The 24228-nt window shown below is 36.9% G+C and overlaps 1 protein-coding gene across 2 annotated transcripts in view; it reads right to left on the bottom strand.

Annotated features, from left to right (window-relative positions):
- DPYD (dihydropyrimidine dehydrogenase) overlaps positions 1–24228 on the bottom strand; it is a 904243-nt gene that overhangs the window by 127798 nt on the left and 752217 nt on the right. For both annotated transcript variants that reach the window (XM_070467755.1, XM_070467756.1), the window contains one exon: positions 642–821. In XM_070467755.1, coding sequence (XP_070323856.1) covers positions 642–821 — 180 coding nt within the window. The remainder of the gene's footprint in view (positions 1–641; positions 822–24228) is intronic.

Here is a 24228-nt window from a genome sequence, read left to right as displayed (position 1 = left end):
ATGGTTGTCTATTTAGAATAATACAAAGGAAATACAAAGGCAAAATACTGAATGTTGTTTCAGAAAAGATTTGCTAAAATCACTGTATTATACAAAATGTAAATGTAGTGTATATTTCTCTGAAAATAGCAGTTAGAGAGAAAGTTGGGACATAACCTTTTGAGCCCAGATTTAACCACACACATAGCTGAAGCAGTTACAAAAGATACTGATTAGATTTTAATTTTAAAAACTTCATCATATTATTCAGGGCTCCAGTGATTTGATTGTCTGAAAATAGAAAGGTAATGTTATAATTTCCAGAGCTGGTTAAAGAATAAAGAAATCTCCAGCCTCCCACTGGAAAGAATGCCAGTCATCACCACAGTAAGCAAAAATTTGGAGGCATTTTATACTATAAACTTCAATCTTTTTCCTTTATATGACCTTGTATTATACAGGTTTCATAAAAATGTAGCTCAGAGACCTGTCATATAGTTGTAATCAAGGCTCCTTCAGAACGATTCTACTGTGCAATCATATCCAATGGGGCATCTGTGTTTCCCCTGTTAGTAGGATGGTGGGAGGGCAAACAAGACCTGAAATGGAGAATGAAAAAATGCAGAGTCCTCAAAGACAGCCCAAGAGAGGCGACCACATACCTTTCCCACAAGTTCAGCAATACAAGGAACTGGTTTCCCTTTCTGGTGACTCCTCGTGGCTGGACTCTGCCCATCCCAGTCCTGTAGTTCTTCAATGCTTTTCAGATAAAGCAAGGCTTTGAGGCCAGTGCAGTAGTCTTGAATGATAGTGAAGTCCTGATTTTGAACAGCACTGCATACCTAGAAAAGGTAGATCAACCAACAGAATGTCAGGTCAGTTTAGTTCAGTTCAGTTGCTCAGTCATGTCAGACTCTTTGCAACCCCATGGACTGCAGCAAGCCAGGCCTCCCTGTCCATCACCAACTCCCGGAGTTTACTCAAACTCATGTCCATTGAGTTGATGATGCCATCCAACCATCTCATCCTCTGTTGTCCCCTTCTCCTCCCACCTTCAACCTTTCCCAGTATCAGGGTCTTTTCAAATGAGTCAGTTCTTCGCATCAGGTGGCCAAAGTATTGGAGTACCAGCTTCAGTCAAACCAAGAACTAATTCTCTAAACAGACTCACTTTTCAGACAGTCAACACAATTTATTTTATATGCTAGGCACTGGTCTAAGCATGATGTGTCAGTCATTGCCTGCAGGTGATAGGAATGTTAGGGAAGGAAAAACTGTCAAGGGGCACAGGGAAACTTTCAGGGACTATGGATACTTTCATCAACTTGATGTGGGGACAGTCTCACAGGTATATACATATTTCAAAACAACAGGCTGTATACTTTAAATATGTGCAAAGTGTTAGTTACTCAGTTGTGTCTGACTTTGCAACTCCATGGACTGTAGCCCTCCAGGCTCCTCTTTCCATGGAATTCTCCAGGCAAGAATACTGGATTGGTTTCCATTCCCTTATCCAGGAGATCTTCCCAATCCAGAGATTGAACCCAGGTCTCCTGCATTGCAGGCAGATTCTTTACCATATAAGCCACCAGGGAAACCCTTAAATATGTGTAGTGTACTATATGTCATGGATAGTCAATATGGCTGTAAAAAATTAGGTCCAATAGGTAGAATTTCTAAGGAGTTAAATTCAGTACAACATAAGAATGGACATTTTAATCTCTCATTTTCTCTCTGTTGAGATGTACTGCTTGAAGGTACATGTCTGGGCTGGTCATGTACCTTGTTTGAAGGTGGTCATGCTGGGCTGGAATGCTCGCATAAGTTAACTCAGTCCTCAGGTACCAATGCCTACCTCTGTAGCTTCATCTATTGTTGTTCTTCTTTGTATTCACTATGCTCCAATCACCTAGGTCTTTTCTCTTCTCCTCAGATTTGCCACATTCTTTCTTTGCCTTGAGACCTCATAAGACCTTGCTGCCTGGAAGGCCTTTGCTTTTTACACGTGGCACAGCTTCAATCTCATGGGAAATATTACTTCTTCAAGGAGGCCTCTAGGAGTTCCATATAGATTAAAGCCTCCTTAACTCGTACAGTTTTGACTTCTAACTTTTGCAAGATTATTTGATTGACAGCTCCCTTCCCCAATAGACTGAAGCTTTAGGAGGGAAGAACCTATATTTATTTTGGACAACATATTATCCCCAGTGACTAGCATAGAGTTTGTCACTTATTCTGCTCTTAATAGAGATATGTTTAATGAATGCATATGCAGGAGAGATTTTTTTATTTGCATGACAATTTGTTAGAAAACAGAGATTTAATTCTAGAGTTAAGGAAGGCTGAATCTGAGAAATTTAGGATCCTTCTAAAAACAATATATTTGAGAGTCTGTTAGGATTTGAGTTAGAGCTTGAATTTAGTGGATTTAGAGAAACACTTCCAGATTGATTACTTACAAAGATAATTCTCCAATTTTTATACTACACATAGACTCCAGAAACTCATTTACAACTGCTGGTAGGACCTCTTCATCCATATGGCCCACCATCACTTAAACAGTAAATTTATCACCTAGAATCCAATGACTCTCTACATCCATATTTCAAATCAATCCAAAGAAACAACCATCCAAACAAAAGTAAGCAAAGCAAAACTCATTTCTAGCTTATCTTCCCAGATGTTAGATTCTTAGCATATATCATCGTGCCTGGTGATAGCAGCCAATAAAGGAGCTCCAATACTTTGGCCACCTGATGCAAAGAGCTGATTCATTGGAACAGACCTCGATGATGAAAAATTTAGGCCAAGAGGATAGGGGGCGACAGAGGATGAGATGGGTGAATGGTATCACGGACTCAATGGGCATGAGTTTGAGCAAATTCAAGGAGATAGTGATGGACAGAGAAGCCTGGTGTGCTGCAGTTCATGGGGTTGCAAAGAATCATACACTATTTAGCGACTGAATAACAACAGCAATGAAAACTCATGTCATACGTGAATGTAGATGAGGAAATACCTGAAAATAGAAGGATAAACCATATTCTATTTCAAGGTCTCTTAAAGCCTTCTGGGTGTTTAATTACTATATTTCATTACAATCCTCATGCCTAGCACACTACCAGATACTTAGCTGTTGCTAGACTGGTTGAGAAAATTTCCTGAAAACACACTCAGAGGCTCGGGAAATAGATAGAAACAGAGAAAGGGCAAGAAGAATGTACACCTAGCAGTTCTCAGCAAATAGTGGTAGTAATTTCATGATGTATATATAAAAAAGGCCAAATGTGGGATTCTGGGAATAGAAGCATTTAAAATGAAGGCTTAAGGAAGACAATGAAGGACACTCAGAAGAGACACAAGATAGCATCACCCAAGATGTCAAATGCTGCATGAAGGGTCAATAATATCAGAAGTGAAAAGGTGTCATTAAATGTATCAGTCAAAAGAGTAGCATTTATGGCGGAGAATTTCTGCAATAGGGCAGAAGCCATGTTACGATGAATTGAGGAGTGGATGAGGATTGAGGAACTGAAGATATGAAGATGGAATGATCTGATGAGAAGTTTGGCTCGTGTAAGAAAAAGAGCAGAGCTAGTGGTATAAGTAGGAGAATTTTCTGTACTATTTTTATAAAGATGAAAATGGCTGTGTTTTAAGGGAATGTGGCCATTTTATATTTCAGAATAAAACAGAATGGCTTCTGTATATTAAATTTCTGTCAAACTTGGTTGAATGATGATGTGGGAAGAATAAAACAATGCAATATATAACATGAGGTAGGCTCTTACTATGGACCACACACTCTGTTCAACACTTTTTAATGTATTATATCATGCAGTCCTCAAAATAACACTAAGAGTTAGGTTTAATTTTTAGCTCTATTTTACAGATAAGGCAAATGAGATGCAGAGACATTAACTGATTTGTCCCAGGCAGGCCACATGGTTAGAAAGTGGATTATACTACATAATTCATGACCATGCAGGCTAAGGTGATTTAGGTATAGACATTCACAGCAGAAAAACTCTTTTCATATAACAAAAATTATTTTTTCCGTGAACCAAAACCATGCATATGTATTTTAAATGGGCAATTATCTTCAATCCAAATATAACTATTGTTTTGAAAAAGTGATACTGGTAGATAAAAATTGTCAATGTCTTCATGTTTTATTTACTTCTTACTTGTATAGTATGAGTAAAAACAAGCCAAAATCAAAAGCAGAAATAAAAACCTTTCATTTCCTGTTGTGAAGGGCTGTATGTTACCACAATGTAGGAAAGAACATTGAGTAACTAAATACAGACAAGAATATTTTCTAGGAAGTCCATTTATATCACAGAAAAAAACCTGTTTCTCAGGAAGAACAGTTTAAGCATTAATTAGGCCTGTTATAACTTTCTTAGAGTTGATTTTCTTTTCAGAACAATGATAAAGAACATCATTATAATCTCCTCCACAGGATTTTTTTTTAACTGTAAAAGTCAACTGATGCTTTACTTAATCTTCTTTGTTCACTGTGAGATTCTATTTTTTTTTTGTAGTATATGCTAATGGGTACACTTTTACTATAGTCTTAAAACATTTCCCCATACGAACATAAGAGATCAGATTTTGAAAATCACATCATGTCATGTAACTTATAGGATGTTCACGATTGCTGTGAAAACGTGCCACTGAAAGAACTCTAAAAAGGACTCTAGCTACTTTGCAATGCATGAATAGTCAAGTTTAGTCTTATCCTCCCTAACTTTCCTGGTGAGAAGATACAGAAGCCACTACTTCCCTTAATCCACAAACAATTTGTAAAGAGCAGACTCAAGCAAGTGGTGCCAGAATGATCAGAGTGACTTGTGTATTTTAACTATGGAAGATCATATGTTAACTATGGAAGATCATAGTCTTTAGCTGAAGACTTAAAAAGACTTCCTCTTTTCCCCACACTCTTGTATGCTCTTTAATCTGTAGTGCTCACATAATTGGGAGCTACACTGAGCCTGTGAAGAGGACACAGAACTTTAAGAGGGAGGAGAGACTCCCAGGTGGTGATCGAACATGGCTGGGATGATGTGCTATGCTGGAAACCCTGGACGCCACCATCAGGCATAGGTGTCAGAGGGGACCACTTCAGACATGTTTTATCATAAAGCAACTCTCACACTATTCATATACTTTCCTAGAATAATTTAACTTTTCTTCCCATAAGATTAAACATTAATTTTCTGAAAGAATTTCTGATAATAGAAGCTTTTACATTGCTATCTCTTTGAAAAATGTGATACACACACACACACACACACACACACACACACACACACATTATCAGAGGGTCTTATTAAATTGTAGATTCTGTTTCTGTAGGTTTGGAGTGAGTTCCAAGTTCCAAGTTTCTGCCTTTGTGACAAGCTTCCAGGTGGTGCTGAGGTTGCCGACTACACTTAGAATAACAAAGATTTAAGCACTGGTGGGGATGAATCTTTTCTTATCTTAGAAATGCCTTCTGCAAAATAAATTTCTTCCAGACAAATAATTTCCTGCTTTTTGTTATTAAACTGCAATATTTTGGCCCTTTAAAGCTCTACTTAACAATAATGTTATATGTGAAAACACAAGAGTAGTTTTCTGATGAAGTAGTAGTGAGACTGGAAATAAATCTTAGGATGCAAGCAGAACTATAGGGAACCGGGCTTTGTCCACGGGATTTGATGCTCAGAAAATGGATTTGCTTAGAAAGGTGCCTTGTTCTTGCCTAACTTGCACTGAGGGCTTTATCTCTATCTCAAAGGTAAATGGTTCCTTTTAAAACTCCAAACATGTAGCTGCTATTCCTAAATGGGTGTATTTTATATGACATCTCTTAATTGTTTGTTTAACAGCTCTGATTAGGACTCTTAATAGCTGTTAACATGTTTGCTCAGTATAATTTGTAAGTTCTTTATGGTGAAGGCTGGTTTATCTTTCTTCGCAGCAGGGCATCAGGTGCCATTATAAGGATCATTGCCACCATTAATTATTTCCATAAGCGTGAATCTCCCTACAGTGAGCTGTTCTAAATAGGGGCCCTTGATTCTCAGCAGGGCCAGCTGTATGCAGAGGCTGAGTATGTGGTGACCCCCTGTGCAGCATGATTTGAGGTGTGCCATAAAGCTCCCATGGCCACCAAATGATCCCCTCCAGAGGTCTGACACAGTGCCCTGAATTTTCACTCTAGGTGCAGGCACATTTAATTGGAGCCTGTCTATGCAAAGCAACTGTAAAAATACCTGGGAGGTGACAGAAGGTTGCTGGGGGCTACTCCTTTCTCATTATTTTTCATTAAATGAGATTAACTGTATTAGTAGTAAATTACCTATTTACGGTGGTCTATATTTTTAAAATCTCCTTCACATACATTGAGAGAAATTCTCAATACTCAACGCAAAGCTACAAATTAGGCAGGTAGGAGGATAGTATCAATATTTATGCTTTCACAATGGAAAGAGCTTGAACTTGAAGAACTATTTCTTAAAATCTAATCAAGTGGTTTTTATGCCACATCAAGTAGTATAGCCTAGGGGTTAAGCCCATGCGTGTAGAAGTTTCGCAGAATTGGGTTTAAACTACATCTTAGCTGCCTAAGTATGTGCAACTTTCTTCACTTAAAAATGGAGATTAAATACTATGCACATAGGAGAGTAAAAGGTAACATATTTAAGTACATAAACTAGTGAAAGTGAAAGTGGTCGCTCAGTCCTGTCCGACTCTTTGCAACCCCATGGATGGTAGTCTACCAGGCTCCTCCGTCCATGGAATTCTCCAGGCAAGAATACTGGAGTGGGTTGCCATTTCCTTCTCCAGGAGATCTTTCCAACCCAGGGATCGAACCCGGGTCTCCCGCATTGCAGGCAGACGCTTTAACCTCTGAGTCAATAGCCAGAACTTTGTAAGCTAGATTGGCACCAAAACTAAATTTCATAACATGTACAAATCATTACAGCATGAATTAGACAGAATATAATTTTTTAAATCTTTACTTTTGTGGTCTAATGCAGTAAAAGGTCATGGATGTTATTTTTATTTGCATTAAGCAGTAATTTCAGAAAAAGCTTAGGTCTTGTTGTCAGAAGACATGTCTGAGAACCAGTTAAGTCCTTCAGTAGCTGTGTGACTGAAACTAGTCTTTGAGCTTTTTGAGTCCTTCTCTCCCACCTTCCAATTTGAAAACAGTAGATGATGATATCTTATTCGTCACTGTGAGGATGAAATTACCTCATGAAGATGGAACTACTGTGGAAATTGTAGTATTATTTAGACAGACTGGTATCAAACTCCACAGTTTTCATCAAGTAATCTAGAAGTTAAAGGGCTTGGTGGAGGTCAAAATGGAAACTTTGGCCTGTAAAGAAAAAGCCAAAGTCCTTGATTTGTAAAAGACAACATACTAGAAAACTAGCAAATAGAATTCAAACTGGATTAAAAATACTAATCTTAGGCAACTGATTTGGCAAAGAAGAGTTCTAGAGAAGTAGAACATGCGAGGTTGGCATGGGTTTTAGTGTAGCAGAGTAGCACAACTTTCAAATGATATTTTGAAATGTGACAAGATTTCTAAAATAGGGATCTTAAGGTATTAGACACAATTCAGGTAAACCCATGATCCTAATGATGCCTTTTCATTCTTACCACATAGATGGACAAACTACATTCCAGGTCTCAGAAATGTGTGCCACCAGACTGCAAAATATATGGTTACAATTTAAGTCCAAAGTAGTCTCAAAGTTTCTATAAATTCATTAGTAAGAGGAGTATCAGAGAGTAATTACATTTTAAGTAAAAATGGAAATTATGCTGCAATGCTTAACACATACCAAAATATACTAATAAGAGAGTCTTTCGTGGTTGGAGGAAGTTCAAGAATATTCCCATTAAACAAACCATAAGTGAAACAGTGAATAAGAAAGATTATCTACTCAATTCTTAAAAGATTTCCTAGAAAAAGAAGGAAAAAAAACAATCCTATGATCTCTCTTTACCAATCCATTTTGATAAAGGGTTAATCTGTTTAAGCAATGTAAAACACCTGTGCTTTACTGTTTTCAAAGACAAAAGGATTTTTTGTGTCACAGGTTAGGAGTCCAGAAAGGTTAAAATGTCCATGGTAACACACAATTGGAGGCACTGCTGGTCTCCCCACCCATTCTGAAGTTTTCTAGCTAAGGCACTGCCTTTTAATACCAGCGCTTAGTCCACATACCAATTCTAAGAGCAAGACAGAGAAGGTGCTGTTAAATGTTTAGTTGAGTGAAGAAATGGAAGCTAAACATTGAATGCCATGTTCCAACTCAAAAGATTAGTAGGTGGTAAAGTCAATGGTCAGATTCAGATCTTCAGACCTCTGCTTTTATCTTATTTCTATAAATTCCAAAATCTTAATTGTAATGTCTTCCATAGTTAAATATGCTCATATTTGTGATTTTCATAAGAAGCACATTATTGAAAAATAATTTCAAATTTATTATTTAATGAATAATGTCAGAAATCCACAGATCTGTATAAGGATCTTAATAGTTAGATGACTACTGCAAGGTTTACTATTGAAACTGGAAAACAGATCTCTATTGTTGTTGGCTGAAAATGCAGTTTCCAACTCCATCTGTCCACACCCGCTGATTAAAAACACCAGATTTTCCAAAGGCATGGAATCAAGTAATTCCTCACTGAATAAGGTTCTGACCAGTACTGACAAACATGTATAAAATTACAGTGTACTTTTGAAACGGGTGCACAATACATACTATTGAAGTAATAATTCAGAATAACAATATCTCCCTATGAGATTTTGGTACTACATAAACATGGCACTGCTTACTGGAATTCATGAATAAAACACCAAAAATTATAATTTTATAAAGCTATAGGTGAAAAGACAACCCCTGGAGACACACAGTACATAGGGAGCTAGACAGGGATGTATTTGTATATCCACATAAAACCACAAATCTTAGTTGTTCTATCATATTAGTTTCCATTTGTTGGAGCTGTACAACATCAAAGTTGTGATGTCCCTATATATTGCATTTAGCAGTAATGTAACAGACTATGTGAAGAAATCAAAGTGAGAGTTTCTAAGTAGTTTCCTGGCAATTGAGACAGCAGGCTCTTTCATCTGCTCTGTAACTGTAGCAATGCATTGATTTAAACTCCTTCTGAGATTTCAAATGCTTTTATACTCTTAGGTCTCTCAAGCAGCTATTTTTTTTTTTCAAAGTGATAAAATTCTAGCATTCAACAGAATACCATTTTGTTTCCCCCAAAAGGAGAGGGCTTATTTTAGCTTTGTTATTAACCTGCACAGGATCACTAAGTAAAATAGCTGTCCAAATGCCATCCTATTAAGAAATCTGGCTTTGAGTTCAGTTTTCTACGTTCTGACCATAGCAAATCAGAGAGGGGTCAAAAAGGACAACAAACAGCCCCACAGAAGTTGTTTTTTTCAAAGTTTCAACTCAGGAAAAGCCTAATGGATAAGAGGCTAAGCTTATTAAATTTTTCAATTAACTGCTACTCATTGATAAATCCTAAAGGCATAGGAGTCACTTTGTTTTGCATATTCATCTATTTCATTGTAGATTACATTATTTATCCTCATATCTAATCCTTAAAATTATATATTTTCTGAAAAATTCTAAGTGTCTGAATACCTCATTTTTCCCAATCAAGAATGAATTTTATGGAGCTTGAAAGGTTATTTTTCAATGTCCATCTGTGGTCATTCTCTTTCTGATGAATTTCCTAACCCACATTCAGCTGAATACAGACTAAGAGTATGAAGTGTTTCCAAGTACCCAAGGTTCTGGGATCCAGACCACATTTGCCAACCAGAATATATTCATCTATCCTCCAAGTATTTTCTCAAAGGCAGCACAGGTGATGGGTCACCCACTCGACTATTATTCAGAATAGCACATGGAACTGATCTTACTCATACTTTGTTGATGACACAACTTGACTGAAGATGGCCTGGGCTGATTAATTCCTCATGTAAGGGCCACTTTTTCTTTTTAAATGGCATGTCATGTGGCATGTGGGATCTTAGTTCCTTGACCAGGGATTGAACCTGTGCCCCTTGCAGTGAAAGTGCAGAGTCTTTACTGGCGCACCAGGGAAGTCACCAGCCTCAGCTGATTAGTCAAAGGGATATGCCCTGTAGGTGAGATTGCCTATGTCCCCCTCCTTGTCTCGTCCATTACAAAGTCAGTTCCAGGTGAACTCAGATCTCATTATGACCTGAACCAAGAAATAATAATAAAAAGAACCATACAGAGACACAGCACCTCTATCTGCCTTTTATGAGGGGCTAGAGAGAAGATGTGGAGAAGGGAATGGCAACCCACTCCAGTATTCTTGCCTGCAGAATCCCATGGATGGAGGAGCCTGGTAGACTACAGTCCATGGGGTCGCTATTCACTGAGTTGGACACGACTGAGCAACTTCACTTTCACTTTTCACTTTCATGCATTGGAGAAGGAAATGGCAACCCACTCGTGTGCTTGCCTGGAGAATCCCAGGGGCGGGGGAGCCTGGTGGGCTGCCGTCTATGCGGTCGCACAGAGTTGGACATGACTGAAGCAACTTAGCAGCAGCAGAGAGAAAATGAGTGAACCAGGCACAACACGCAGGGCCAAAGAATGGTGACTTCTGTCCTGCCTCTTCAAAGACACTACTGTTGACGACCCAGCTTCCTCACAGACATAAATACAAGACTAAAAAGACTGGGTAAGACCTGGAGTCTTCTGTACATCAGGGTCTTATGCAGCCCATTCTTTGGTTAGGGGCTACGGCTGCAGTTTGAAGAAGCTTGGTCACTTTTGCTTCAGAAGCAGTAGATTTTTCTACTAAAAGATTTTCACCATCCTGGGCTAGTGCTGTCGTGTAGCATCAGTTGCCACAGTAATTTTCAATTACTCTGCGGCAGCACAGGTGGTGGTGCAAGGGTTTCGTGTAGCATTGTGCAAGCTCAGCACCTCCCATGATCAAAGTGGGACAAGAAAAGGAAACTAAATATCTAAACAATAACTGTCAGATGACTAAAATCCTTAATTTTAGGCAATCTCTCTTTTTCAACAGAGTCAACACAGCTGTGAAAACTTGATTTACGATATCATTTACTAAAATACCACATGGGGTTTGGATGACAGAAAGAGAATAAGTCATAAAGCCAAGAAAGGAAATGTCTATATGGCAAATTATCCCATGGAAATTTTTTTCTGGACCTTGAAGATGAACAAAGGTATGTGGATGCTCAACAATATAAGCAGACATTTATCATTCTAAGAAAAAAGGACTATTTGCCTGCAACGAAAAAAATGTTAATGTGAAAATTAGCATCTCAAATAATACTGTCCCCTTCTGAACTCAAAGCATTCATAATTCAGTAGTTGATTTTATGCTTAATCTATTATTAGTAAAAACACAAATTTGTGAGAGTGGTCTGTAACTGTTATCAGTGAGTCAAGAATCTTGACTGAGTTGCCAGTGTAGTCTGGGACACAAAAGTTAGACAAAGTTCAGCTGATTAAGAGTAAGTACTTATGAAAGTTTCTCAGTCATGTCCGACTCTTGCAGCCCCATGGAATGTAGTCCATGGAATTTTCCAGGCCAGAATACTGGAGTGGGTAGCCTTTCCCTTCTCCAGGGTATCTTCCCAACCCAGGGATCAAAGACAGGTCTCCTGCATGCAGGTGGATTCTTTACCAGCTGAGCCACAAAGGAAGCCCAAGAATACCGGAGCCTATCCCTTCTCCAGTGGATCTTCCCGACCCAGGTGGGGTCTTCTGCATTGCAGGCAGCTTCTTTACTAACTGAGCTATCAGGGAAGACCTAAGTACTTACAAAGTGCTATAGAAAAAAATCCTACTAATATCTAGTGAAAGCACGTGTATGTACTGATGGAAGGTTGGAAAAGCAAAGCAAAAAGGTTTATATTTTTTAAAAGATGTGTTCTTTTACACATTAAAGACCTAAAGACAAAGAGTATTAAAGACATTCTTAATTCCTTTACAATACAGCTGGAAAACACAAGGGCATACGAAGTTTGTGATTTTGTGGAAAAATCAGGGAAATAAACTGTATGCTTGGGTTTTTTTTAATTATTATTATTAATGTAATGAAGATCAAGAGCCTAAAGACAAAATGACTGGCTTTCAGCTTCCAAAAATGGATCACTGGAATATGGTTACAGATGAATGGCTGACATGATCAAACAAGCAGTTTTATTTCTGCATTTCTCACTAAAAGGGCATATATTTTATGATGTGTGGAGTATGAGAGTTAACCTGAGGGAAAATTACCAACATCATGAAAAATTCTAGGCTGAGGGTTTTAGGATACTCCAAGGTGATCAAATGATTTACCATCAAAATTGTGATACTTGAGAGTAAATGGGGAAATTGGTAATGAAAACTCCAGGGCAATCAGCGTAAATTAAAACTGTCCTGGAGAAATCTAGGTCTATGATTTTCTTATTTATTAGACAGATTTCTTCTCTGTGTTTAGATTGGAGGGAGATTTTCACTTATCCTCTTAGACACATTCTAAAAGGTTTTGTTACTTCTGGCTTGGTTAAGTATTCTGGTCCTTCAGGTACTTATGCAGACCTCAGAACAAAACACTGGATTGAAGTCATGGGGCCTTTAATGCTTAGGTAGGATTTTGGAATCTTGGATACCTGATCTGATCTAAGGAACCCAAGGTATAAAGGGGCACTTTTAGCTGCCAAGGGTCTTTTGGCATAAAAAGAACTCAAGAAGTATAGAAACAGTATGGACTGTCCTAAATCTGAATCTTGTAGGCCAAACAAAACCATCCTTAAGGGTGGAAAAATCTGATGTACTTTACATATTTAATAGTCTGTTCTTTTTTACTATCATTTCCTTACACCTTACTCAAATTCTTTTAGGCTTACTGCACTTTGAAATTCATTTAATAGTTATTACATTTCAAGCACTGTACTTTAAAAAGTTCATTTAAATATCATAATAACACAATGAAATAATTTTATTATTTTTTTCAATAGATGGGAAACAGAGTCTGATTGGTTCAAAATTGGGAAAGGAGTATGACAAGGCTGTATATTGTCATCCTGCTTATTTAACATATATGCAGAGTAAATCATGAGAAATTCCAGGCTGGATGGATCACAAACTGGAAGAGCTGACTCATTGGAAAAGACCCTGATGATGGATAAGATTGAGGGCAGGAGAGGAAGGGGATGACAGAGAATGAGATAGTTGTATAGCATCACTGACTCAAAAGACATGAATTTGAGCAAACTCCTGGAGATAGTGGAGCATGGACAAGCCTAGGGTGCTACAGTCCATGGGGGTCACAAAGCATTGGACCATGACTTAGTGACTGAAGAACAACAGAGAGCCAGAGAACTAAGGACCTTGACTAAGATCATACAGCTAATAAACAGCAGGACAAAAGTTCAAATCCTGAGTCTATCTGCTTCTAGATTCCTTTCTCATAACTCATGCGTACTCTTGCTTTTCTGTTGTAACCACTACAATAACTCATGCAGAAACAGGGATAAATAAATGTGTGTGTGTGTGTGCTCAGACAGTAAGGAATCTGCCTGCAGCACAGGAGACCTGGGTTTGATCCCTGGGTCAAGAAGATCCCCTGGAGAAGGGAATGGCAACCTACTGCAGTATTCTTGCCTGGAGAATCCCGTGGACAGAGGACCCTGGTGGGGCTACAGCCCATGGGGTCTCAAAGAGTTGGACATGACTGAATGACTAACACACACATATACATATATTATGAATCTATTTATCTATCTATCTTTCTAAAATAGAACTCTTGTGAGGACTATATTGAATAAAATGATATGTATCTAGTTCAGTACCTAAAGTACATGTATAGCCGGTATCATTGCCCGGATCTCACTCTTCAGCTTCCAAAGACACAGTATAAAGATAGGTGCTATATCTGTTTTGTTATCACTGCACATTCTTGTAAAGATTTGTGGTTGGCATGTGATTTCTTCACTGAATAAATGAATGAAATAAAATGAGGATATGAGAGTAATAGCAATCAATGACAAGCATAGTTCTTTTTAATTTTCTGTCAATAACACACTTTCTCTTCCTCTACTTACACAAATACATCATAATTCAGAATTCACACCAACCCACAATAAGATATTATTTCAATTTCTACTATATTAGAGTCTGTGCTATTCACTACCCCATTAAATATTAACTTCTTTGCATTATCACTTAACTCTTTTTTGGGGATATCAATGGCTTTCTAGGATGCAAAGAAGCAGCTCTGCTTCTTTAACATTCTTCCTGATAATTAACATACTGTTAATCACAGCCAAACTTGGCCTGTATATGGATTATTGCTTATCTGGGAGTCCCACTCTAGATACCTGAAACTTGACAGCAGCTGTCATTTGATTTTTCTTTTCTAGTAGTCTCTTAGAACAACTGGATAAAGATGTAATTTATTTATCATGTCCAATTTATGCAATGTTCTAAAATACTAACTTTCACATGTATATGTATATATGTTGAAACATTCATATAGAGCAGTCTAGATTTTAGCCATTGGTGAAGAATAGATAAAATAGAGCCAAGAGAAGCTAAGGGAAAGGTTTCTGTGTTTTTCTGTGCCTGGGTTTTCTTATTTAATTTTTTCATTTCTGCATCACACACATCCTGGTCCATCCAGTGTCTCTGTGGATCAGGACCAATATTTCCATTTTAAAGAATTCTTTCTCTTTGATTATTTCAAATTTATACTTTAAATTTAAAGTTAGGAACCTTATCAACTCCCTCTAAATAGTTCAAGGTAAATAATCAAATTTACTATTGAACAGATTTGTGGAAATATTGGCATTTAATATACTTTGTCCTCCTTTAATATGTATCTTGCAAAATTGCTGCATCTTCCCAGTAAAGGTCTTTTCTATTCGCTTGGGATGTAGTCAGGTGTGTTTAATAGATCATTCCGAATTTTGATCATAATAGAGCAATTTTATGACATCCTTTCTTCAAAAAAAGTTTTTCCCTATTACTCAAAAATTACCCACTCACTCATTTATTATTTTATTCAATGATACTAATTTATGAACCAGTCATCTGGCTTCTTTTCAAATTCTATTATCAAACAAAACTTCTGACTGCAGTCTCCTGAGAGTATGCTGTTTGTTTTATATCTATCACAGTGAACCTTCCTCAAAAAGATGTTGTCAGGACCAAACAAGATGAGAATTATGAAGTACTATTTACAGTAAGGCTTTCTTGCTATATGTATGACACAGTGGGTCTCATTAGAGGTAAGAATCACTATTCAAGTTCTTAATTGTGTATCTTGATGTGAAACTAATGCCTTTTGAGTTTTGTTCCCATGATGATTAATTTCTAAGACAAGTTACTACATTGAGCCCCAGGACTAAAATGATCACGTCTATGTTGTAAGTGATTGACTTATCACACACAGATGAATATATAAGATAATATGTGAGGACCAAGAAACAAATGAATTTCAACTGTTATGCTTTGGCAACATAAACTAAAATCTGACTGTTATTCCCTCTCCACATATCAACACATTGTAAGTTTTAAATCAATGATTGAATATGAACTAGACTATGTATATGAATTAAAGAAAAGATAAATAAGTTAAATGCAGATAAGTGAATTTTATGTGTTTTACATTTCAGTCTTTCCTATGAAATGTTACACTATAAGTTCATCTATTGCTTGCATCCTGAAGTTGTTATAAGGAACATTCCCTAATTACATAATGCTCTAAAATGCTATAGAGCTGACTTATTTTTTTTTAACTCTCTTTAGATTATTCACATTTACTTTGTGTGTTTCAGAGACATCAGGTCCTATAAATATGCAACATTATTCTTTATTTAGTAAAACCAGGCATGTGCAATGTGTGGTGTATTTGCCCATGCTGAATTCACCAGTGATTAAATTGATTTTTAGCTTGCATCATTGTTTTCAGGCCCAATGATGAGTCATGGAACTTTTCTCTCACCTCATATATATTACTGCATCTGGTATCATTAGGATGGAGTTAACATCCAGGATGTAGTGACTGATTTAGGGAGATGATAATGAGATTATGGCTCATGCCCTTAAAGCATGACAACTGAAATCCCATCATTTTCCACATGAGGAAATATGCTAAATATTATAATATCTGACATGTCTATCACTGTAGGATTAAGCCAGCTATCTGAAACAGGTTTGATATTTTGATCCTTAAATATATTATCATCTTTGTCTTACAAACACAGCATAATTGATTCAGAGATAATGAGGGTTTACATTTGCAGACCCAAACTTCTAACTCCAAGAAGTTTTCAGGTCCTCTTGGTTCAAGTCTATCAGCTTAAACAAAAGATGCAAACAACATTATTATTTTTCTTTCCTCTGATTTCATGGGGGTGGAATCAGAGTAAGAGAGGTGTTTAACTAGGAATGTGTATATTTCAGACCAGGAGAATCTGGTCTGAAAGTTTTCAAAAGATCCATGAGTCGTAAAAACATTAAATGTGTGGGAAATTTGACCACTTAAACACAACAGAGAAGCAATATTTCTTGAATGCTTGAAGAAAATGAGTTAAGAAAATGAATGAGAATGTTTTTAAACACTGATAAATTTAGGCTTTTTTCCCCCTTTGGACATTTTCCCCTTTAGACATTTTATTTACTTTTTTTTAATATACATTTGATGCAAATTTAATTCTTTAAATTGTTTCTTCTAACACAATCTTCTAGATCTCAGCTTTGGGATATATATATACACATATACATATATATATATATATATATATATGAATGATAAGGAGTAACTGAAACTTCCCTCTGAAATATTCAATACCAGATGCTTATTGTCTATTTCTAAACATATACTGATATAGACATCTACCCAGTCACTCAGTTCTCAGCATCTATACACAAGCACTTATCTGTGCATCAACTTTGTGCTAATACTGCCAAGCATTCATAAGGAATGGAAAAATATACATCCCAGTTGAGAGAGAAGACAAACATGTATGGGTTATACATGCATTTGAAGGCTTGGTACATTTCTGGAAAGCATGATAGAGAAAAGGAGACACACAACTATCTGACATCTGCACTAAGGTGTCTAGGACTCTGAACTATGGCCAGAAAAGCATTTTTAATTTTCCAGCTCCTCACAACCTACTTCTCCAATAGTCCAAACTGAGGAATCATTTCTCATTCCTTTTGATTCCTGCCCGTAAAATTCTAATCTCTCAGAAAGTCTTATTGCACTCCTTTAAATATTTACTGTGATTCACACTTCATTTCTCTCCATATCTATTGATTTTTGTTTTTCAAATCCATCATAATCTCTCATCTGGATTATTAGAATATTCACTTTTCACTGTTGACCATTCTCAAATCAATTATCAACACAACTAGAATAATTATCTTACAATATAAATTAGATCATATTTCAATACAGATTAAAACCAGAGATGTCTTATCTCACTTTGCAAAAATGGGAACATCAGATATAATACCTGACAAAACTCTGTATGACTTGGTTCCTGCTTACCTCTCTTTCTCATACTTGCTATACATGCCTTTTCTTTTGTCACTCATGCCTTTATTTTTGCCCTATCTGCCTATAATTGTCTTCTCTGTATTTTCACATAGGTGGGTAGTCTTCTCATTCAATTCTCTTCTTAAATGTCACCTCTCCAGATCTCCAACCAGTCAAACCAGCCACCCAGTCACTATCACATTTTCTAGTTTAAGAGTACTGCAGAGCACTTATCACTATTTGTGGCATTTTTTTCTTATATGTTTGCTTCTTTTTACTATATCTGGTACTATCAGATACTAAATAACTATTCAGAGAATGAATGGGCATTATTTATAACCACTACATAACACTGCTTGGTCACATGACTTTCATGACTAAAGTTCTCAACAGATGTTACTTATTGATACCATCAAAGCTAATCTCTCCCTGATCTATTTAACTTTTCCTACATAACATATAGCTTTAAAAATTAAAATACTTGCCTCAGACATAAGCATTTATATCAAGTACGATCATGTTTATTGGTAAGAAAATAGTCTAATTTTAATACTTTAATGCATAGAATTATTTGTGAAATAATTCTTTGTGAATGTGCTTACTTTTAAATTAGGCAAGGTTCATAAACATTTATTTAATTTGATTACATTTGAGATAATAATAATAGCATAAATATTAATGGATTCCTTTAAAAGGTACTATGTCTTATTTCCCAGTAAAATTAAAGAAACAGAACTTTGAAGTGTTCCCAATATCCCTATTGCTTACTTTCCAGGTTTTCCACTGTGTATCATTATTAATTCAAATTTCAAAACTTTATATTTAATAACTCTGTTACATACAGTATTTAACAATCTTAATCTAACTCTTTGTTGCTGTGTTGTTGTTTAGTCGCTAAGTCATGTCCGATTCTTTGAGACCCCATAGACTGTTGCCCACTCGGCTCCTTTGTCCATGGGATTTCCCAAGTAAGCATACTGGAATGGGATGCCATTTCCTACTCCAGGATATTTACCCAACCCAGGGATTGAACCTGCCTCTCCTGCATTGGTGGATGGAATCTTTACCACTGAGCTACCTGAAGAGCCCAATAATACATCTCTAGATATGTGCATTAAAAAAAAAATAGTATCATTTAGGTAATGATGTGAGAGTTGGACTATAAAGAAAGCTGAGCACCAAAGAACTGATGCTTTGGAACTGTGGTGTTGGAGAACTCTTGAGAGTCCCTTGGACTGCACGGGGATCCAACCAGTCCATCCTAAAGATCTGTCCTGGGTGTTCACTGGAAGGACTGATGTTGAAGCTGAAACTCCAATACTTTGGCCACCTGATGTGAAGAGCTGACTCATTGGAAAAGACCCTGATGCTGGGATAGATTGAGGGCAGAAAGAGAAGGGAACCACAGAGGATGAGATGGTTGGATGGCATCACCGACTCAATGGACATCGGTTTGGGTGGACTCCAGGAGTCGGTGATGGACAAGGAGGCCTGGTGTGCTGCAGTTCATGGGGTTGCAAAGAGTTGGACATGACTGAGCGACTGAACTGAACTGAATACCATAAAAATGATCTATACAAGTGTGCAAGTCGGTGAGTTCTAATAAGCTTACAGAGCTGTACAGCCATCAGCCAGCCCAACTTAAAAGTATTGCTACCACCCAAATGTTCCCATGTGCCCTCTTACGGTCTTTCTCCCACTTCCTCCCCAAGCTGCCGGCAGCTACTGATGAGTCTTCTACCTTTGTAGGTTTACTCCTTTTGATCATTTTCACATAAATAGAATTGTATAATACAAATAGAACTGTATTTTCTGTCTGCTGGTCTTCACTTAGCATAAGGTTTTACACATGTTAAACAATCTATGTTGTTACGATATCAGTCTATTACTGAATACTTTGCCATTGGACATGCCACATTTTGTTTATCCATTCATCAGTTGTTAGGAATTTGAACTTTATCCAATTTGAGGGTATAAGGAACAATGCTGCCATGACCATATATGTATAAGTCTTCTTGTGGATGTATGTCTTTATTTATTTTGGATAGATATGTAGAAGAGAAATTTCTGGATTGTGTGGTAAATTTATGTTTAACTTTCTAAGAGCTTCCAAAATGTTTCTGAAAGTAGTTGCATCATTTGACATTCCCACAAGCAATACATGAGGGCTCCAGTTTTTCCACATCCTCACTAGCACTTATTACTGTCTGCCTTTTGAAAATATGGTTATTCTAGTGGGCAAAATGTCAATAAAGTATAGTGGTTAAAATCAGATATGCTAAATCAAATCATGTGAATTTAGATGACAGTTTTGCCACTTATCATGTCTATTTATAGAATGGGAATAATACCAGCAACTATCTCACAAGATTATTGGAGGAGTAAATGAATTAGTATAACTATTAGCCTACAAAAGCATCTGACACATAGTAAATTCAACGTAAGCAGTAGCCGTTATAATAGTTTTGTTATTAGATTTGCAGAGTTAAAATGTATGTACAGCCTTATTGTGGATTATAGTAAGGCTTTAGTAAACTATTTACATTCTCTTCATTATCAGTTCCTTATATGATGTTGTTCTAAGATAGTTATCACAATATGCAGTCACTAGAATGTCAACTGTTACACAAATGGAACTAAATAGCTTACATAGAATTAGAATGGGTAAGACTCCAAATGGCCAGAATGACCTACCAGACAAGTTGGTCAAAATTGGGACTTCAAGTGATTTAAGCATTTATTCACTAACTCATCATTTATTCATAAAATGTATCTATCCATGAAAAAAATGGAAGGCTACTACAGACAACTTGTTTTCCTATATAAAGTTGGACTCAGTTCCTAGTCAATTGACCATAAGGACCTTACTCCTCCCTTTTCTTTATCTGCCTATTTGTTTCTTTGTCCCCCTTTTCCTTCAACGGGATGATTAATGAATCGCTGCTGCTTCACCCAAGAAATGAATGGAGAAAGAAGCAGATGAGAGTCCCCCTTCTTGAACCACTACGATGCCTGTTTTAGACACTTTTCTAGAAAGACATAAGTCCCATGTGCTCTTCAGATATATTTCTTTTTTTAAAGAAAAATTTTCCCCTTTGGCCGCACTGTGTGGCATGTGTGATCTTAGTTCTCTGACCAGGGATCAAACCTGCATTCTGTGCATTGGAAGCAGAGTCTAAGCACTGGATCAATAGGGAAGTCCCTTTAGAATATGTTTTGAATGCATGTTACTCAGTTTTAAAATATTACTGAGAGCATATCAGAGCACTTCCTCTGGGTTTCGAGCTATTAATAGAAGTGAGATCACTTCTGCATGCTTAGGTCACTGCTGTACTAATTTCCCCAAGTTACAGGAGTCTTGGGGTACCCATTTAATTCTCTCACAGCAAGCCAGTTGTACTTGAGATCACCAAATTTCTTAGCTTTCTATGTCTCATTCTGTGAAGTGATCTAGTGAAGTGATCACTTATAAGTGATCTTATGCTAAAAATTCATATACTGACAATACCACTTACATTTATAGCAAAGATATGAACAGTATGACTATGATATTTCACTATTACTGTACTCACAGTATTTTTCTTTTTTTTTGAAATCCTATGCTTTTAGAAAAATAACATGAATATATTCTGTCTGAAAAGAAGTGAGGCCAGTGGCTGAAAGATGTGTGGAAGCAGGTATAAGGCATGGAAATATGAGGCAGAACTTGCTTATAGTTTTAACTGGATAACTTGTAATGTAATAAATTATCTGTCACTGTGAATACAGAGGCTTGATAACCAGATGTGCAGAAGAGATTAGAATCCTGGATGAAGTGCCACAATGGGCCACACACTACAGCTCATAGGAATCTGCTTTTGTAGGGTGATAAAACCCAGAAGGATGGGAAAGTTAACTTTGGAAGGATGAACTTTAACCAGTGGGCAACAGAGGGCTGAAGGGAATGGTAGATAAATTTCTTCATTTTCACTGAAATAGATTGTCCCAAGTCCCAAGGCATGGGATTTTTTAATTTGTTTCTTTCATTTTTTTTTTCCTTCTGTGCCACCAGCTTGCAGGATCTTAGTTCTATGCTGAGGGACTGAATCTGGGCCACATCAGTGAAACAGCTGAGTCCTACCCACTGGAACACCAGGGAATTCCTTCAAGGCACTGGTTTTTATCTAGAATGTCTGAAGGCAATCCACATTGCTAACTGCTCTCTGCTTGTCTTTGCATCTTGTGAAGCAGTGGCCAACTCAGTAATGCATTACCTTGTATTCAAATGGCATCTTCTCTCTCACTTCTATTTTCTTTGACTCTTGCTATCTTAGATTTTACCTTCCAACAAAACATCAGCCCTTGATCTCTCCCTTAGACTTTGTTTCAATCAACCTGAACTAAGACTAGCTACATGCTAGAATTGTTGTTGCTGTTGCTTAGTTGCTAAGTTGTGTCCAACTCTTTTGTGACCACATGGACTATAGCCCACCAGGCTCCTCTGTCCATGGGATTTCCCAGGCAAGAATACTGGAGTGGGTTGCCATTTCCTTCTCCAGAAAATCTTCTCAACTGGTGGATTCAAACTTGCATCACCTGCATTGTAGGCAGTTTTTTGTTTTTGTTTTTAAATGCTGAGCCAGTGGGGAAGCCTGCGTGCTACAATGCAGGGCTGTCAACTTTGTTTTAAAATTCTTTGTCAGTGCATACACATGCTAGTGGGGGTGTGATGATGAGGATCATTCCAGCCTAAGATTTATGGGGTACTTTGTTGCAGGTACTATTACAAATGCTTTACATGTGACAGTGTTTACTCTTCATATCCATCTTACCAAGTAGGTATTGCTATTATTACTACTTCAGAGATAACAAAACTGAGGTATAAAAAGTTCATATACCTAATAAAGACAAGGTCACACAGCTAGTGAACAGCAGAGCTATAATTTCACTCTGCACAATGTATGCATTTTGATTAGTGTTGAAACATTTATCACTAAGGTGCAGTTTCTAAGGTTACCCATGCCTAGCTGGCAATTCTGAGGCTGATATCATTGCCTGTGTAGCAGACTCTGGACAAGACCCTTGGGTCCCTGACACATGTTTATGGTTAGAATAAGGTCTCTAAACAGCTGAGATCCACTTTCTTGAAGAATGTGGTTGTTGGGGCATCAGACTCTACCTCCTGGGCTATTTAGCTCACATGTTCAAAACGAAGCATCACTGAACACATAGTTGCATCAAAGTTTCTCATATCTTCCTGTGTAGAGGTTTATTATAGGTTTATTTTATTTTATGCTTACTTTGTAGTTTCTCCTTGAATCATTTTTGCTCACCATCATACAGTGCATATTATATCCATTCTGCATACAAACAGATATGCCCAGGCTCATTCTTCTCCCTTATGTGACTACTGGGGCTGTACTACAAAGATTCCCACTTTGTGTTGTGTGAGATACTTACCACTGAAAGTGACCTAATTTAACCTACAAAACACTTGCATTTTGCTCTATTTAAAATAACGACCATAGAATCTCTTTCAACAAAAGGTCATCTGTGTCAATGGACAGAACACAGAAGATCAGATCACCTGCCGTAATTGCAAATTAATGCTCTCCTGGTAATGCATTAACTACACACTATTGATCTATAGTTGAATCATAGAAGAACTACTGAGAAGTGATTTTACTTTCCTATTTTTTGTGCTTTTATTGCTTTTTCCATAATGCATTCTTCTTTCAACTGGAATTTTCTCTAATTGTCTCCATTTTTAATTTCCCACAGTGAGATGACTTCTAACTTGTAATTAGAATCTGTAAAAATTCATATCTCTGTCTCAAAGGCTGTTTAGAAATCTATTGAACTGTAACTTTTATGCCATAAAACACATATATGATGCAAAGATACATATTTTTAGAGAGGCAAGCTTTTGAATGATTTTTTAAAATTTAGATAAAACCAAAATCCATTTGGTCCTCTATCTGAAATTACAATTCGTTGAACAGTCTACAATAAAATATTCAAAAGTTTCCCCTAAAAGCATTTTACGTGGGGGTATTGATGATGTGATTTCCATTCCTTGAGCAAACTTTAAACATATAAGTAAACAGTTTCTATCAGATACACTTTTTTAAGGAGTGTAAGTGCAAGAGGAAGATGCCAAAATCCAGTAAATATTTATAGATATCTGCACAGAATACTTCTGACAAAATCCAGATTTTCTCAAGTTTGTGTCAAATACAATTGATAAAAATTCTTCTACTTAGTGGAACTGATTATAATCTTGTATCTCAATGCTGAATTTGATCATGCTCCTAGTTTAGACATAGGTCATCTGGCCTAAGCCTGGTTTCTGAATTGTGAATTAGGAGTTGCTTCAACTGGAGAGAGATTCTGAAATTTCCTTTACAACTTCTCAAACACCTTAAACTTATCATTGATTTTTAAAAATTTCTAGTGGGAGACATAATTGTGATTACTAACCAGCAACAGCAATGCTTTCTAACTCTCTATTCAGTCTGAATTCTGAACCCTAACTTAGTACCAAAATGAGTTTCTAAAATATTAAGGTGGATTTTAAAACAAATACACAATTATGCACATCTAAATTAGGTTGGGTACTTCAAAATAATCACTTTGGTGGATGTTGGCACTCCTCAGAATAATTTTGTTACACCTTTTTGGAAT

The sequence above is a fragment of the Odocoileus virginianus genome, chromosome 5 (genome assembly GCF_023699985.2).
Source record: "Odocoileus virginianus isolate 20LAN1187 ecotype Illinois chromosome 5, Ovbor_1.2, whole genome shotgun sequence".
In the NCBI taxonomy this organism is placed as follows: domain Eukaryota; kingdom Metazoa; phylum Chordata; class Mammalia; order Artiodactyla; family Cervidae; genus Odocoileus; species Odocoileus virginianus.
Note: the sequence above shows the minus strand (reverse complement) of the source record. Positions and strands in the feature narration are given on the sequence as shown.